This window comes from Mastacembelus armatus, chromosome 15 (genome assembly GCF_900324485.2).
Source record: "Mastacembelus armatus chromosome 15, fMasArm1.2, whole genome shotgun sequence".
Lineage (NCBI taxonomy): Eukaryota > Metazoa > Chordata > Actinopteri > Synbranchiformes > Mastacembelidae > Mastacembelus > Mastacembelus armatus.
Genome location: NC_046647.1, coordinates 23,902,975 through 23,922,297, shown reverse-complemented (window position 1 = coordinate 23,922,297; position 19,323 = coordinate 23,902,975). Strand labels below are relative to the sequence as shown.

The 19,323-nt window shown below is 39.0% G+C and overlaps 1 protein-coding gene across 1 annotated transcript in view; it reads right to left on the bottom strand.

Annotated features, from left to right (window-relative positions):
* nrg3a (neuregulin 3a) overlaps window positions 1–19,323 on the bottom strand; it is a 270,644-nt gene that overhangs the window by 16,258 nt on the left and 235,063 nt on the right. The window contains exons 5-7 of the mRNA XM_026309893.1: window positions 12,770–12,793; window positions 4,023–4,125; window positions 224–350 (exon numbers count right to left, since the gene is read on the bottom strand). Coding sequence (XP_026165678.1) covers window positions 224–350; window positions 4,023–4,125; window positions 12,770–12,793 — 254 coding nt within the window. The remainder of the gene's footprint in view (window positions 1–223; window positions 351–4,022; window positions 4,126–12,769; window positions 12,794–19,323) is intronic.

The following is a 19,323-nucleotide window of genomic DNA, read 5'->3' as shown; positions in this document are numbered from 1 at the left end:
CAATGGCACATATGAATATTAAAAACATTACTAATAAAGGATGGTGATTTGCAACTGAAGCTGAATTAAAACTGCATTTTCTTAGTCACAGCAGGTTCAAGCTAATGTCATCGCAGTTATGCTGTCTACCAAACATCTGCATCACCATGCAGGCAGTCTTAAAAGAAACAAAAGCAAACCTTGAAAGAAAGTCAAGATGGAGAAAGAAAACCGCAGTAGTCACCTCATGCATTTGTAGGTTGGTGTTTTGGGCCCTCACCTTGGCATCCAGGCCGCTATTGGAATTGGCAGTGTAGTTTTTCAAACTGCGACTCTCCTTCAGGTGGGCCTGGAGCTTCTCTCTGCGCCTCCTAGAGAGAAAGAACAAAAGGATGATGGACAACTGACATTTTTTTCAGCTTTGACTCCTGACAGCTGAACTGCTTTATGCATCTCTGAATGTTTTCACCAGCCAATCAGTGTACATATAATATATATATATATATATATATATAATATGACTGATAACTGATTGATCACATGTATTATGATAGCATCAACTCCTAACATGTGCTCTGGATAGGGAGAAAAGCATCTGTTGGCCTTAAACGTTCCTCAGTTACTTCCAAAGAGGACGCTGCATGAATGCTTCAACAGCATCACATTAGGCTCTCCAATTTACTTCTAATAAAACTTATTTTGAATTCATCAGTTTTGTAATTATGTTTTACAACCAACATTTTGACATTATCAAGTCCCATTTGCAAATAATCTACAAGTTTGCTCTTATTAATTCAGAACAGGAGCTCTGGGGCAATTAGCTAATTAGTCGGGAGAAAGTTTGGAGAAAATGTGACAATTGCAGTGAATTTGTTTCACAAAGGGATGACATCAGTCTCTGACAATTTTAACCCCAAGCTGCACACATCACAACAAACTACAGTACACAGCGCTTATTTGCAGCCATAGATATGACCATTTTAAGTTTATTTGGCTCTGGTAATGATTTACAGTATTTACAATGTTGTATTTTAACCTGAAAAATCACTATAGTGTGTAGAAGTAAGAACTTAGGTGTGTTTTTAATCTTGCCATAAACATCAACATTATACACAACTATTTTGTTGAGTTTCTGGACTAACATTTGTAAATACCCACAACATCCTGTGCCATTCGTGTTGACAATGAGGAGTATCTATAGGGTTGTTGAACATACTATATACTAACTGAGCATATAGATAATTTGTTCCTACTCTTGGGGTGTACTAGTTAACAGGTGTATTGGACCTTCCTGATCACTGTAACAGTAATACACACATTGTTACAGCATCCAGGTTATTAATGTCGTGGTTTAACTATAAACACAACTCCTTATTCTTCAGATGTGTTTTAATTATACTGGTTAAATCAGGACTGTTTGTAATATTTATTGCAAATACAGCGAAGGAATTAAGTTATTGACTGGCACACTAATTAGTCTGACACTGGACTCAGAGCTGACTCATGACAAGAGGTCTAGAGATAATCATAGAGGAAGTGAAATAATTAGACCTTGTGTAGCATAAAGTTTAAATCTGATTACTCCCAAGCTCTTCTGGTTTCTTTTACTGACCAGTGCAGTTTACCCACTCATTGAGATGAACATGCACTAAACTCTTTATTCTGTTGTGGTAGAGGTGTGTTTATTATCAGATCCAGCTGATAGAGCCTTTCACTGTTTGCAAACAGTCTCATGGTAAACTCCTATCCTTTCACCCCTTTGGCACTTTAATTATATTTTCTTAGAAGAAGGCTGTGACATTTGGCACACACTACTTTTGTAAAAGCATTTACTTAAGATGAAAGGTCTATTATCTCTTTTTAAGCCTCGGCACAGTCTGGTTGTTTACTTGATGCTTTAGCTTGCTTGCTCTTTACGAGGGATGCATATGCTTTTGGAGATATCAAACGTTTTTTGTTTAGAGATGTGTCATCTCTCGTGTTGCATCAGCTACTGTTTGTACCATGCAGAACATTTAGCTTTGTTATTTTGAAACTGTTTTGACTTAGTTAGCTGATTTGATGAACAAGTCAAGGCCTAAAGCGTCACACAAATCATGCCAGGGTTGTTTAAATGATGTCAGTAACCTCCAATCAGCATCTCTTGTAACCAGCCTGATCGCCTGTTGTTACAGCTCAGCATACAGCTGATTAGGAAAACCTGTGTGTTTTTATGAATGGTTCTAAAAGACATACTTAGAATCCAAGATAAAACATTGGCCCATTGTGAGGGCTAAAATTAAGTTCACAGATTCATAGTTTTCCTAAATCTATACATAAATTTGTCATCTGCAGAGATACAACCTTCTTAACATGTTCAGTTAAGTCAAGTTATTAAGTTATTAATGCTAATAACTAGAAAAACACAAGACAAAAAGGAGTCCACTGTATGGACTGATGAATTGTTTGCCTTTCATACAGAGTAGCTGCATTTTTGTCTGTCGTCTTTGTTCTGTCTTTGATTTTATCGTTGCGAATCACTCAGATTTGCATGAACACTTCCTCCCAGGCTCTATGCTTCTTCTCCTTCAGCGAGATAGTTCCCTCACTTAATTATGGATTCACTGAAAGTGCCTGTCCATCCTGCCTTGATCTGATTATCTTGTTGTCAGGCTGCTCACTCACTCACATCATTATATTACAGAGGGAAGCCTATGGAATTACAGTGTCATCTATCACAGCCTGCTCCACGCTCCATATACCCTAAATGACAGAACACTGTTATATACCTGATGTTTGACCCAATGCTGTTCAGAATATAAAGTCTCTCTGAAAACAATGCAAAGTTCTCACAGCCAGGCATAGATGTAGCCCATCCATATGCCAATTACTGTGCCCACACAGAGCGTGCACTGCAAACATATGCAGATGGAGATGGAGGGACAGAAAGGAGAGAGTGCAAGAGCCCCATGAGCTGACCTTTGAGTTATAATGGGCTATGAATATGTGTGTGCACATAATGAGATTTACAAATTGTTGCAAATACCTGCTGTGGGATTTTGTTCAACATGCCTCAACATGTTCCACTGGCCTTCACTAAATCAGAGATGTCTCCTTGGACATTTGGTCTGCCCACTACATACATATTAATGAACATTTTGCTTACTTTAGAACCTACGGCAGTTTTATCATAAACGTTATCATAAAAGTAAATTTAAAAAATCATCACTGGAAAAATATTCAGTTCAGTTGGGATGAAGTTACATGTCACTGCAGCTAATTTACCTGTCAGTATATTCATGGGAAGATTCCTTATGTCACATCAGAGCATGCAGAGAAAAAGAGTTAATCTGAGAGAGCACGCGCTCGCTGCTACTGTAGTGCTAAATTTTATTTGCATATCGATTTATTTTTCTTCTTACTTTAATTCTAACCCAAGCCACAGTGATCAGCACTGCAGGAAACGCTATTTAAAGGTAAAACTGACTCGGACCAGAGCCTGAAATGAATCATGTCGGTGCTGTTCATGATTTTATTCGTGTAGAATTGTATTATAATGTAGATAGTGTTTTGACCAGGTGTTTTGTCACTTATAATTGTAGTTTTTATTGTGTATGTAGAGACAAATAAATTAACTCCTGTTAATTACAATTGCTGAATTATATTTGATAGTTTCAACCATAATTTCTATTCATTATGCCTGATAATTAGGATACTGAAAGATGGGGAGGTAGTTGTAACATAGAAACAAGCCAGTAGTTAAGTCCCGTTATCTAATCAGCTTATAAGGAGGTAAAGCCAAACATAAGAACTCCTGAAATGCCAGTAGCAATTAAAAAAAAATGTGAGTACACAGCTTCAGCAAGAGGCTTGGATAAAAAAAAAATCAGATTTTCTTATAGTACTGCTGCTGCTTTCTTCTCAGCTCAAAGTGATCGCTACCAATATAAATGATCACCACCTAAACTCAAACGATGCTTTAAACTGTGTCCCGAAACCGAACGTTTCAAGATTTTCAGCTGAGGTTTTGACGTGTGTTTGTTTTTGCGCGTTTATCCGCTCACTTGTTGCGGCAGTACAGGGCCATGCACAGCGTTCCCAGGAGGCTGATCGCCATGGCGATGGAGGTGATTGACAGCACCTGTCTCTTGTACACCTCTTTGCTCTCTGTAGGGAAACAAAACAGAGAAAGAGTCACATTAATTTGGATCATGCCCATATCTGTCAGTGTATGTGTGTATAGGAGATAAAGGAGAAGGGAAAAGATAGGAAGGATGACAAAGATGTGGTTTTTTGTCTGTTTGTAAGAGTGTGTATACTGTATATGTGTGGATCTTTGCTGAGCTCCCACAGTCAATATTCACAGAGACAAATTAATACTATACTGCAATCTAACCATAACACAGAATTAAACATGATTTGGAGATTTGTACTTACCCACTTTTAATTTCTAACATTGTTGTTTACAGCACCCAAACAGCCATTTTAAATCAACAAACAACCAGTTGCGTTGCAGCAGCTCTCTGGGGTTTTTTGTATCTGCCTTGCAGATTCTTTCCAGTGTAAGTGTAATTACTTCTGTGATAAATAAACCAAATAAAACTGAAATAAAATAGCAACCCAAAACCCAATACACAAACATCTATTTACAATTCTCGAGGAACACCTGCTGTTCTTAGTTAACTCACTTTATCAGCCCTGCTATCATGGAGTAATGGTCCGACAGACACCAACTGCTTTAGAAATGGATGCCACATGTAATGGAGCTTGAATACATGGAGACAAGAAGAGTTATGGCACGGACGGACGCCATTAGTAGAGAAAAATGGAAGCTGTCTTGTTTGCTGCAAACAAGTAAATCATAGTTGCCTTCAGATGCATTAATAGGCAATCGATCAAGTTTTATTTAGCAGGACTCAGACCTTGGAAAAAATGCAAAGATGACACAAGGGTTGGGGTTTTACATTGAAGTGATTGAGACATACTTTTACTGTGGATGGGTTTGAATAGCCACTTTAACACAGATTAGATAAAGTTCTCTGCCACTGCTCAGAAATTACTGTTGGGAGATGCCGAATAAAACCACAGCCAACACAACTGCAGCCATGGCATCTTGCTCAAGGGCACCCTGATAGCAGCTGAGGACAGAGCATTACTAATTCACTGCCACATCAAGACTTTCAAGCCTGCCTGGGAATTTGATCCACAGATCTCTCCGGACAAGCTTTACCACTGAAGCCTTTAAGCTACTGATGCCCACATAGATATTACATAACCAGTCATACTTGCAGTAGGTCATATATAATCCCTGCAATACCAGATGTCACAGAGTCTATTAGTCTGTTGTTATTGCATCTTCTCCTCTCCTGTGAGCCCTTATTTCTCTTCCTCCATCTACGTCTGACTTATGTCTGGGGCCAGTGTTGTTTTGATGCCGCTAATCAGCCTGAGTCATCACATTGGTTCATTGGCTATAATTATATCATTAGAGGGAGCTGGGGGCTGTCCTGCGGGAGCACACTGAGGTTGGCTGCAGGGAAGACAGAGAGACCGATAAAAACAGAGTGAGGAAGAAAGAGGACTGGGAAATGTGAAGAAGAGAGTGAGGTGGGGAGGGGCAGCTTGCAGCGTTTTGTCCTAAACATATTCAGCAGGTTTTGTCTGTAACATGTACTACCCACCTCCTCCCCATTTGATTTAAAAATGTCTGATGAAGATCTTTGTGCAGGCATTATGCAGGAATTATTACATTTCACTCTTCTTATAACAGCACTTTGCATCTTCCTTTGTTAATTTAGCATCTTTATACCTCACTGAGGAACTAATCACACCTGATGAATGTCTCCATCTTTCAAACTTCACACTCCCAGTGTGTAGCACACGATAAAAAATTTAAGTCTCAACCCACCAGGGCTAATTTCTTAGACTTAGAGAGCTCTCTCCAGAGCAACACAAGCCACAATATGCAACTGTTTAAAGCTCCTTTTATTTTATTTTACTTATCCTTTATTTAACCATGTAAAGTCTCACTGAGATTAAACTCTTGTTTTACAAGCAGGGGCCTTCTAAACAAAGAAATGGTCATTTGACTAAATAACAGCAACTTAAAATCTATTTATTGGCTGTTTATAGGCTTTCAACAGCATCAAGTCTTCATCAGTACATAACAGACTTCACCTTTTGTCACCTTTGTGCCTAAAGCTAATGAGTCTTTACTTAAGAAAATGTTAGCACCATATAATAATATGGTACTTTAAACACATTTTTACAATAAAGGATGATTTTTTGTGATAACAGAGTGATTCCATGTTGTTCTAGCTGCAGTGCCACAGTATCTCATACATTCAGACGTACATGTGATCTACAGTTTGCATGCAGCATGCTTGGTGTAAGGCCAAACATAAATATCTTGGCAAGGTCAAACCACCTCCCTCCTACTTTTACACGTCCTTGTTTGGACACACCTACTGAATGCACAAACACACTCTCATGATGTCAATTACACGGCAATCACGGCTCGAGCGAGGGAAAGCACGTTCATGTTCCATCTGTGGGGCCGTGGGGTCACATCTTCTATTTATTTCCAATTCAGGCCTAGTGCCCTGCAGAGCCCTTCTGGTTTCTTATTAACAGCAAGAGAAAAATGACTGTACACTAAAGGTGGTAGCAGCAGAGATAGAGGAGCTGCTGTGACCTTTTTGTATGTATGTAATCTTATACATTCAGAATGAGTTTACAGTAGCCATGTTTCCATACAGATACCTTGGCCTGTAAGAGAAATCAATAAATAATGGAATAAGTGGTAAAATATCCCTGACTCAGCCTTATATACATTAAAGATCCTTAAGTGCTAAAAGCCAGCCCATATTGTTTGATTTAATACACTAACACAAAATACACACACAAAAATACTTGCTGAAATGGTGATCCACACATGGACTTATCCTCGAATACTCTATCATTTATTCATGTAACTGACAAAAAGAGAATGACAGTTATATTCATTCACATGTCAATATCAAAAGGGTTGGGTCAACCAGAGTTTGGCACTTTTCAGATATTTTAGTCATATATGCTGTGTTTGCAGGATTACTGCTCCCACTCTAATTCAAAGCTTTTTTTTGCACAGACTTGAAAAACAGCATAAAGTTTACTCGTATTATCTGCAGATCTCACTGTGGCTCATTTTCTTTGTAACTACTCTCTACAGAAAATAATGGTAATGTTATTGGAGTGGTGACTGAAAGCTCAGACAGACATCTCAAAATGGGGACAAATAGTTGTTCAAGTTGGACAAGTAGTTTTTGCATGGATACAATTATAATTTTATGTAATTTTGGATGAACAAACCCTTGGAAATCATGTCTAATTAGTACGTTTTAAGAAGGAAGTGGTATTTATTTCTATGAATAAAGGAATAATCAAAATGCTGTCATCATGCAAATGCACACCTGTGTCATGAAGTGCACAAAGACTGAAATATACACAAACTGGTACATACAGTAACAGTACAGTCAAACAGTTGATGACAGCACACACAGATGAATGGCATGTTGACAGCATGTCTCTTAGGGATACTGACTCTCAAACCCTGATCAGAGGCCTGAAATCTCCATACTAAGGCTCATGACATATAAACAGAAAGAGAAGACACCAAAAATGCAATTGGCAATGCTGCAGCACATCTGCTTCTATCTTTATTGACTCTCCCAGCCTGAATTTTGGTTAAATCTGGACTCATATTTTGACATAATTCTATCAGGTATAACTCGGTTGCTTCCTGCAAACCCATCCAAGAATCTCTTGAGCATCAACAAATGCAAGAAAGGACACAAATTCATATTCCGTCTAGGCAATAACAGGATACACGATCTCGCCCTTATTTTATGTGATAAGCAGCGCCAGGTGTGTGAGTCATTCAAGGATTTTTGTCTAACGTTTTGGGCATATGGACGAGTCAGATTGCTGGCAGGCACTGGCACTGTCAAGGTCTGTTGCAGATATTAGGTTAAGGTTTATTAAATTGTGTTGCATTTGTACAATTACAAATTAAACAGTGGCCTCTAGTTTGAGCGCAGTAAAGTTTAATGTTTAGTGGCAGCACATTGGCCTTGGTTCAAGTGTGACAGTGGATGAATGATGATAAAGGATTAAAAAGGTCAGTTTTGCTGGCTACACAAACAAACTGCCCTGCTAGCATATAAGCTACTGAGAGTTTGAACCATAATCACAGTTAAGAATAATCAATAAGGTTTAAAGTTACAGTTTATGACATCCAGACTAAACACACATCAGCCTGAGCTTGCAGTCTCCCAGAAAAACACTGAGTCAGAGTTCATCTTTAAATTACATCTTTCTTATAACTTCACATTGGCTTGTTGTGGTTTCCCATTTCTGAGGTTTGTTTTCACTAAACGTGCAATTCATCAATCGTTGAGCCGTTATTATGTTTATGTGTGCAGACTAAACGAAGCACATGATGCCATAATTCAAGCAGCTTTCAGGACAAATTATTAACCTGTAGCTTGTGCACAACCTCCTTACTGCCATCTACTTACTCAGTCAACCTGTACTCAGTAACTCATCATGATGGTTTCAAGAAACATTTTAGATTCTGTTGTTTCAGAAAGCTCCAGGTATCTGTGAGTTTAAGGTTTCTTTTCCTTACACGATGTACTTTAACCTTAGCTACATTCCAGTAGCAAATACTGTGCAGTGTGGACAGCTCTGACCTGTATGGCGTATCTGCTCGTCTGTTTCAGGAGCAGTTCAGACTGACAGGAGAGGATCAATGAGAGTGAGGAGAGATCAGACAATGCAGGCAGAGACGGATGAGACTTTTCAGCCACTGGTGAGAACTGGAGAGCAGACTGCTGATGGTGGATAAAACCTTTCCTAATGCAGGTCTGCTAAAGTAAGCATGCACTCTTGGCCGGTTATGTCCTTTAATCTATTGCTACATACTGTATGTGTTATCCTTCCACTTACATACTCCATATATTTAGGTGACTGGGTCTATGTTTTTGCTATTACTTTTCTTTCTCTTGCCCTTTACTGTATACAGACATACAGTGCTTGTCCCATGATTTGGAAAAATTTGGATCCATTAGTACCCAGTCACCTACGCTACTGTGACTCCTGATTTATTGGAAGTCTTCTTCTGTCTTGTTGGCATCTGGTTCAAAAACGCTGCTGCTTGGCTTCTCAAAAAAACAGAGATCAGCCTTGTGCTGACTTGTTTTTACTGCTGCCAGTATGGGATCAAAATGATTTTAAAATACAGTTAATTTATATGCAACTGAAATGGGCTGTTGCCAGTTTGCTTATTAGATCACTGAACTCCTTTAATCTCCTCCAGTTTTCTGGTCATGTGAACTGAATCTGTTTGCTCTACAGGGGTCTAAACTGAAACACAAGGGGATCCATTTTTGATGGCAGTGCCATTAGACGTTCATAATATGTGGAAATGGCTTTTTATAACCTAATATATGTGCATATCTTACACTGCAGGGTTTTAACCATGCTAAAAACTCTAGAGCCCTGTGACTTGTATACTGTAACTTGTGTTGTATTATGTTTTACTAATGAGTCTTCACAGATTGGGGGACAGTTCTCCTTTGATGGTGTCTGCTATGGCTTCTTACAGGCCCAAGAATCGACACACTAAAACCAAAAATTGCAAGCAAAAGATGTAAAACTATTAAAAATGCTCAACCAAACTTGGCATACAAGATCCTTAAATTTATACAAGTAACTACATGTCTGCAGACATATCTGGCATGAGCTGCGGCGTTTTATTCAAAAGCTCTAAGAGGAATTTAAAACTCAATCGCAGAAAATGCCAGAAAAATGAAAAAACACAAACTGATGTGGTTTGATTGGAAAGTGATCTCTGGGAAGACAACTGTGACTGTGGCTTCTCTGCATCTACATCTATCTGTCTTTCTGTTTCTTTTGTCGTTACTCATCTCTTCTTTGACGTTGAGCAGTACAATCCTGAAATGCTGCAGTCACAGTGGGTTTCATTCCCATAGTTGTCAAAAGTTGAGCAGTGACATGAAAACTTTTTTACCTTGCCACCACAACATGTAAATGAAAAATGGATGGCATAAACGTCACTAACGCCTGTGACTCCAGTAAAGATATGTACTGTAAAACACACACAAAACAAAAATTTGTCCAAATAACTCCATTCATCTTGGCTCAATTTTGCCAAACTGCCTCCTTCCAGCACAAATACACATTAAACCCTTTGGATGGAAATTGAAAATCAACATGACTTAAAATCCATACCACTCCAAAAACAGCTGCCTGTAACACTTTGCTCCCACATTGATTTACAACCAGGTGGAACATCTACCAGTCCGAGCTCTGAAATCTCTGATGGAAAAGAAATACTGGTACCTACACGATGCAGTGAAAATCTCTCCCCCTTTTTAGCTAAGCATAGAAAATATATATACAGAGGAATGGCAGTAACAAAACTCTTGACTTGGATGGGTGATATCCTGGGGGGAGAGATCTCAGCCTCTAGACACTTCTAATTTTAACCTGACTCTGTTTGAGGTTGGTGGTTTGTTCTTGAGAAATCATGCACAGGGCTATGAAGTATCTGTAGCAAATAACATGGGATTAGGCGGAGTATGTGGTTTAAACTTAATATCAGTCTGGTGTCATGTGTAAACCTGTGTACACTGGCAGGAACAAAAAGATAACTGTACTTCTATGCAACACCAACTTTAACTGAGCTCTCAATTATAATCATTTCAGACAATGTCTCAAGAAACTAAACACGTCTGTGCCATCTAAAGGTGGATAGTTTGTGGATTACAGGTTGTAAAGATTATCAGAAGCAGCCAGTGCACAGTAGCGAGCTTGGCTGACGATTTTAATCACTTGCCTTTTCTTTTCCAAATTAGACTGGCTGCTGACCTGTCTTGATCTCATTAACTTATTAAAGTCACTAACAAAGGCCCAAATTCTCAAAATAAGACTCAGGCTTTGCTAGACCAGGATTTTCCTTCAAAAGCTCATTACCAGCAACCTCTACTACTGAGTGACTACTCTGTTGATACGCCACTCGCTGCCTCAGCCATCCACCACCCAACCTTGTTCTTAACTGTTAAGCTTATTATTTATTAAAGGGCGATTATTTATCTCAGCAGCTTTCTTGTTGTAGCTCTGATCCTTTGCTCCCTCAAAGAGCAGAGCCTTTTCACCTAGAACTAACTCTATAACCAAAATGGTCAGTGCCTCAACATAGGAGTCTCTGACTGGGATTATATCAAAGTGTGGATAAAAAAGGTTCCTTTAAACGATGTCTTCAGTTGCATCATTTGCTATTAACACACATGGAAAGATGTTATAAACCCACACAACTGACCTTTATTCAAGCCTACAGGTCAGGCCTTAAAAATGTCTTTAAAAACATACTTTGGACCCCACTTTATCCATGATAAACTGAATTAAACTGATAAACTGAAGTTTTGGTGACTCTTGACTTGAGTCTAAGCTGTTTCTCAGGAGAAACAGCTTCTAAAGCCACAGACACTAACAAACCAGGGCTGAATGTGGGAGGTGCTCATCTATCTGTGCGCTGCTTAACACAATGCTGGGGAAGACATTGGCAGGACTAGAGATGTCGACCAGGCAAAGAAAATGTGGCAGCCTGAACAATGTTGCAGAGGCATAAAAACCTCTCACTGAATATAAATGGTAAAACCTGCAAGATAGCTCTGTGGAAAAGATCATCTGTCACTGCCAAGTTTGCATAGTCTCAGCAAGTTTCCTGAAAAAAGCTTTTGTTCATTTGCAGTGGCTGTGCAGCAGAAAGTGAAGCATGGCACTGCTTGTTCCTGTGAAATTTTACTTTAAGAATATAGAAGCAGCAATGTCAAATCAGGGGGAGTAGATTTTCCTAGATGATTCATTGCGTTTCCAACCCGTCTGTGTGGAAAGGGCCCAAATTATACCAACTGAGACAGTGAGGGTTTCTAGTTAACAAGCTTCCATGTCGTTAACTAGCACTCCTCAGCTGTGATACCCAACACAGAGCTGGCAAAGAGAGCCAAGAACAGGAAAGAGGAGCCTGGCAAAAATGAGGAGGAGCTGCTGGCATCCACCCTGCACAGCCTCTCATGGAAACCACACAAACATCTGATGCACAATCATTGGAAAAATCTCATCTAACTCACATAAGTAGAAACTAAGGACTTCAGAAACACATTATTGAACATGTGCCATGCATGTGCACACATGCACACACGTACTAATGAGGAGTGCATTTGGTAACTGTGCCAACATCATAAAAACTCCCTCAGCGTACCCTGCCCGCCTCTCTGTTCTCACTGTTTCCAAGGAGACTGCAGCACATTGGTATTCTGAAGGGACACTTCATAAGCAATTGTGAGAGAAAGAAAGAGGGTGAGATCAAGAGAGAAATAAAGCATAAAGATGGAGATGGTGCAGAAAGTAAAGATATATAAATACATATGTGTAGAGAGAATAGAAAGCGATAAAGCCAATAGCTAATATTGCAAAGAAATACAGTACAGTACAGCATATGAAAGGCTGACAGTTGTAAATCTGAGTCTACATTCATACCGATGCTATTTGCAGTCACTACAGCCTTTTTGTTTCCATGCCAAATGATATATGGATGATTGGGCACAACCACGTGCCATTTGCAGGGTGTCATGAATGATGCATATATGGAATATAAGCAAGCACACAGAGCATGTTGATCCAACATAAAGCTCTGGTGTTTGCACTCATGACTCATGTAGATGCAAGAGAAGAATAGCTTCCTTACCCATAAACTCGATGCCCAAGTGATCTGTTGTTTCAGCAGCAGTGAGGGGAGGGGGAGTGGAAGGAGAGAGAGGGAGAGAAAATAAAGTTATTAAGAATAGTGTGCTAGCATTGTGTCACAGCATATACCCAGATCACCGCTGACATGTCTTTCTTTCATGTAAGCTGCTGTATTGGTATTTTATCCATCGTCACAGAGTCAGAAGGCACATTCTTGTAACCTCACAGGAAACATCAAATACACACCTGCTCTGCTATATTTGTGAGTACCCTCAGTGCTAATGATGCACTTGCTAACATGACCTTAAACACCCTGTCCTAATTTCTCAACCAGATTCTCACTATAAACAAGTTATTTCACATGATAAAACAAAACGTTGATGCCACATACACCAATCGAGATTTAGCAACATGTGATTTAAAGGACATGACAGTGGTTGGGGGTTGTTTAATGTGATCCTGCAAGACTGTCCTCCCTAACAAATGGTGCTATAGGTCATCTGTGCAAACAGATTATTATGACCCATTATTATTTTTTATTGCTCACTGTGACCTCTAACGGCTGCGGTAATTACGACGGGAGCAAGAGAGGAAGCCAGGTGACCCTGTATGTAGATGAATGGGTTGACAAGACACGGCAGAGCGCTGTTTGTTTACTGTTTCAGTTGTGGTTTTTACCTTGATTGTTCCACAAACTTAACTTCACTAATTATTATTTACTAATTATTGTAACCACAAGGATGTTGTGGGGGAACTACAGTACTTCAGGAGTTGGTCCATACCACCTGATTTTGCTGATCCTGCTAAAGCATATTAGTTGACATTTTAAATGATAAAGAGTTAATGTATAAGTAATTTAACTACTTAATTTTATAGTGAAACACAGTACTTAAAAGGTTCCTCCGCTGATATAGCAGCATTTTTGTCAAAACCAAAAGTGATACTTCATTCTTAATCCACCCATTCTTCTTCCTTGTTAGAACCTTGGTGCCTACATCGCCCACAAATCAACTGCAGAAATCTGAGTGAAAAATGCTAGTGGAAGCCTACAACTCAAGCTGGGCCTCACAAATACAGTATAAGCATACACATACAGCTGCATGTAAACACACAAACAAACAGCTTAAACAGCGCACAGGCTCGTGAATGCTGCTGCACAGCATAAATGAGAGCTCATGTCCATTCTGTTTGGTAAAACATATTAGGGAGACAAGAGGTCAGAGGTCATTCAGAGGTCAGGTTACATTTTGACACTAAAACTACAATTATATTTTGTAGCGATTGTCGAGTCCATCACGCAAAGCGCTCAAGTGAAGCTGATGGGCTTATGCTCTTAAAAGAGAAACAAAACATGCAAAACTGGCCATTGTAATACAATTTAGTACGATATAGGGCAGTTCTATTAACTCAAAAATTGGGACCCTTTAGGTTAGATATTGCTTTATTTTACTGTACATATGAAATTTTATTTTTCATTATGTTTATATTTCTTACTTGAGGCCCTTTGTGGCTCTGAAGCACTAAAAGTGAAATTTTTTACTGTTTTATCTGAAAACAACTGCAGGTTTTCACTTTACTGAAACAAACAAGCACATTGTTTAATTAAAATACAGTTATGAGGAGCTCCAGGCATGATCACTGCCCCATCGTGATTTGGATTATCAGGAGCTCTTTAGGAAACATCCGCCTGTAAAAAAAAAAGGTGTCTGACACCCCACTGACAGTGACTTTATCTCCTCAGCCCTGCCCTGTGTCTTAGAGTGAATGAGCTGGTCGTCCTGATGTGAAAAATGCAATCTTCTCCCAATCTTATCGGGCTATGTTATGGGTGTACACAGATCATTTTTCACTTTACCAAAGAGAAGCTGAACAAGATAAATGATACTCTCACATGAACACTCCCAGAATAATTTACATTTGCCCCAATGTTTTTCACTCACTGAGCACACAATACAGTTTGACCACACACCTCAAAAAAGTCCACACCACTGTATATTTCTAACAGTGTAGAGACATTGGATAAATAAGCAGGATGTGCAGGAAGAGCTTTAGGTGGATTAAATTAAGAAGAAGGATTGTGCACTCAGAACAATTAATAAATAATACAACATATTTCAAAGCAAAGCAACAAAAAACAAAAAGACCAAATTTCAGGAGCAACATTTTAATGTTGAAAATTTAATGTCATAAAAGAACACAACAAAACAGAAATTTGTACCTCTCTATATGAAAAGACAGCAGATTTAACTAACTGGATAAGAGTTATCCATGTACATCAGTCCTATATGTATATGTATAGTTCGGTAGGGCCCTACTACACCTACTGAGAGTCAGCATTCAATGGTGATTAGCAGCATTAGTGCTGGCATCAGCGTAGCTGAGGAGATTTTATCATTAATGAATGTGCACCTGTGGTGTATAGTGGCTGCAGACAGATGTGATGCAAGTCCAATCAAGTGGAAAAGAAATGCCGCAGCCTTATTTAAAGCTTTAAATGGACCATCAGACTATTTTGAAAAGTATTCGTAAAGTTTAACCTTTGAAATTCTAAAGCAAAAGGTAAAATATTATTTATTTGTATGCAGGCGAATTGTGCTCTCAAAAAGGGATAAAATGTTAATGTTTAATAATAACATAACTGAATACATATATTTTGAGGGTGACCCCACTAACCTCCACAGAACCAAAAGAAAATTATGGTCTGATCTGTTCTCTGAAACTCTGTACTTTTGCGGCCCTTTGGGTAGAGCTATAAGCATTGCCACTGCCAGGGTTAGAAACTCAATTTCCCATGGAGCTCAATGAGTAGAGCCTAGCACTAAAGCTGCCAAGGTTAGGGATTTCATTTTCTATGTATCTTGGCGGGTAGAGTATATATCAGCACCAGCACTGTCAGGATATGAGCTTCAGTTCCCACTGGGGCCACCCATGCTCAAGATGTATGCACTCCTGCTACTGTAAACCACTTTAGATGGAAGGACCCACAAAGTGTCATATGTTAAATGTGCTCTGTGGAAACTGATGGCCTTTGAATCCTTGGATGGCCACCAGATGCCACTGGAGAAGCTACACCTGAATCCACAAAACAGGCTGGAGACATTCCACAAAATGTGGAAATCCATTTTCACAAAAACGATATTGTTTTTCCATCACAAAGATCTTTACCAAAGAGTGAAAAGATGAACAGAAAAGTACAGCAAAGACGTCGGGCTAAAAAATACTATTTGCCTCTGTTGACTGGGGATCAATTTCAGATTCATACCACAGATATTTCTTCTAAGAATGAAGGTTTCACTTTTAGCAGTAGTGAAAGAAGTATTCCGATCCTTTACCAGCGCACACACTTTCTGCCTATACTGTCACCTCTGGATTGTGGCTCACAGTGGAAGATAGATGAGCTGACCTCCAATGGGACATGCACCTCGCAGACTTTCAGACCACACTCATTTGACAAAGCTACTGTATATAATATTCTGCCATGAACGTACGATTAGGAAAACAGTGACGGTAACATTACAAAGTGCCTTAAAACAGCCCTCGTGCTTTATTCTGTCATTTAGATAAATTTGGCACTTATCTAAGTCACCTGGTTACTCTGACAGACAATTAAGCTACTCAATTATAACCACCAGGAAAGGACAGAAAATACATCTTGACCAAAAAGGAGCATATGGAAAACTAGTGTGTTATTCCTGTCTGAACGATGGATATGGTGAGCACAGGCACAGATGGGTGTCTGCGCCCATGGTCAGGGCCTTGAAACTGTATTGGAATATTTAAAGTATAACCAAAATATTAAAGTATTGCATCAAAGAAGTTTAAGTGAGTGAGAGAAGCCATTTATATATCAAGAATAAAATCAGAGTGAACTCCTTCAGGGTTAATGATCATCATCATGAATGCAGATTGAAAACACTTATGCTGTCTGACTGAACCACAGTCATCAGCACAATTGATTTTGCAGTTTTAATTGACAGATAGAGCCTGGTAACTTCCTTCAACTAATTAACATCTTACCCATCAATTGGGAAAATGTCGGCCTCCATTGCCGATTATTTCTTTCACACGATTGATTACATGTGCTGTGCTGTAAGTTTTAGTGCTCAGCCTCTTTTTGGATATTAAGGTTTGTTTGTTGTATCATCCATTAAGGGCCGTCCAGTATGGGCTTAGAAAAGGCCAAAAAAACTGCTGCAGTGAAGCCTTTTTAGAAAAGAGCATAATCTATTACATAAAACATCACTGTACACTGCAGCAAAGAATGCTCTTATATACACAATCTGCTCCCTTCGTAAAGCACAACCCGGTTTAGCCTTAAATGATCATATACAGATGATTTAAGGTCTAATAGTATATGAAATTCTAAATAGACGTGTCTTTAGTCCCTTTGGACCTTGTTGAGGAGACCAAACAATGTAAACAATGACAAACTGCCTAACCAGTGGAATGGCAGAAAAGGTAGAGTCCTTGGACATTGAATGTAATAACATGACGAAGCATTTTATTTGCAAAAAAGGCAGAAGCTCTTCCATGTGTTACCTTTTCCAGACAGATGAAGTGCCCAACAAATATTTAGTGCATACAAATTCTCCTGCAGTGCCTTGTTTCATACATATAAAACTTCTGCTTTTGTGTCTTCATGTACACTGCAATTCCACACAAAACATATAATCTTCATCTCTTTTCCTTCTTTCTGTCAGCTAATAATGAATTATTCTACAGATAGACCGAGGGAGTGATTGCAACATGTTCACATCTCAGACTGTGCAGAACAGAGAATATGCTATATGCTATTTCCAATTAGTGCTTGGCACTCTTTAGATGGCGGGAAATAAATTGATATTTTGACAGATGGTGGCTGTGAAGGAGTGGAGTGTAACTAAGCAATGACACTGAGGTGTACACTGTTCAATCTTGATAAAACTCTGTATGGATAAATCTCACCATCATGTGAGCCTGGGGTTCTCACTGACTCTCTCTTGCACTGTTGCTGTACACAATGGTTTGCTGCTTACGAGATTTACAGGTGCATGTACAAATCCACTGGGGTCAGGCCATTGTGTGTAACATTATTATTATTAATAGAATGCAACATTCCCAAAAAAGACATTTAAAAAAAACATATGTGAAACTTATTTCTCTTATGATACTGACAAAGCTGCAATAACTGTTCCCTTGAGATTTGCAACCTGTAAATAAAATGCTGAAATCTACCCTGAAGTGTTCACAGATGTCATTTCTAACGATTTTCCAAAGAAAAAACATTAATTCTTGTCAAATATACAACTGTCAGCAACTTAGGAAATATCAACATTCGTCCTTAAAGTGGTTTAGTTATTTTTCAAGCTGCTCTCCTACATTATTCTCAGGTCACGTCTGTCCTAAACTGAGAGGAGCATCCCGTAGTGCTATACTGTCTGACAGATTAATGGCTGTGTGTGTGGAGCAGAAATATGTGCTTTTAAAAAAACCCAAATAATCTGTTTGCTGCCGGGCTCAGTCATTGTTGAATTGTCATCTTTCACTGACCTGTTTCATCATTTCATCATTTGCTCCCTCTCCCTGGTATCCCTCTTTTTTGTTTTTGCCTGCAGCAGTTGCTATAGCAACAAGGTATCTGTATCTTCTGACCTGACAGAAACTCTTTTATCTGAGCTGTCTGCTTTGCATCCATAAATCAGAGCGGTCCAAACAACAAGCGTGTATATTTATGGCTTACTTTACTACATAAAACCCACTCCAAACACTCCAGGAACGAGCAAGAACGTAATCCAGCATGGTGGCGAGTGAGAGAGAGTGGGGGGTGGGGGGGCACTTTAAAGCTCCACTAACCAACTTCCAGTAACCAGTGGCAGATTAAAACACCATACAGTAACATAAAATTCAGGGTAATAAAGAAGGGTATAAGATGCACACTGCACGTTGGAAAAGCCAATTTAATGTACAGTAACTATCAATGCACGAGGAGACACTAAACCTGTGTGGCAAAACCTGATGTTTTTGTGAAAGCAGATGGGAAATACCAGAAAAACAAATTTAAAACTCTATTTGCTGCTTTTGTATTTTGATAATGAGTCCCTTTAGTTCAATCCAGATCATATTCGAACTGTTTTCCCTATAACCATCTATCATTTTTTACAATGAGATTCTCGTCATCTTCTTTTTTCTGAGCCTTTTGACTCAAATTATTGAAAATGGCAGCTCCATAGATCCAGTGTAAACCACACAGTTCCTCACAGCCTTTCAACCATTACTCTTGGCCAAATACGTATCAGAGCTATAGCACTGAGCTCATTCACATTCACAAAAATACAGACAGTAAAACCTTAATAAAACTATAAATCTAATGAAATCTTTGAGTAAAAATTTTAATTTCACCCCTTTCATTACATCCTAGAGTACTCACATCTGCACGGCACAAGTTTTCATAGGCTGTGAGCCAGGTGGCTGTTCAGTCCATTAGACTTCAGAAAACGTACAGGCACTCACTGTCCTCTTTTTGTGTTTAGCTCAAGAAAATGCAGTCTTCCATTTGACAGCAACCTCCCTCACATT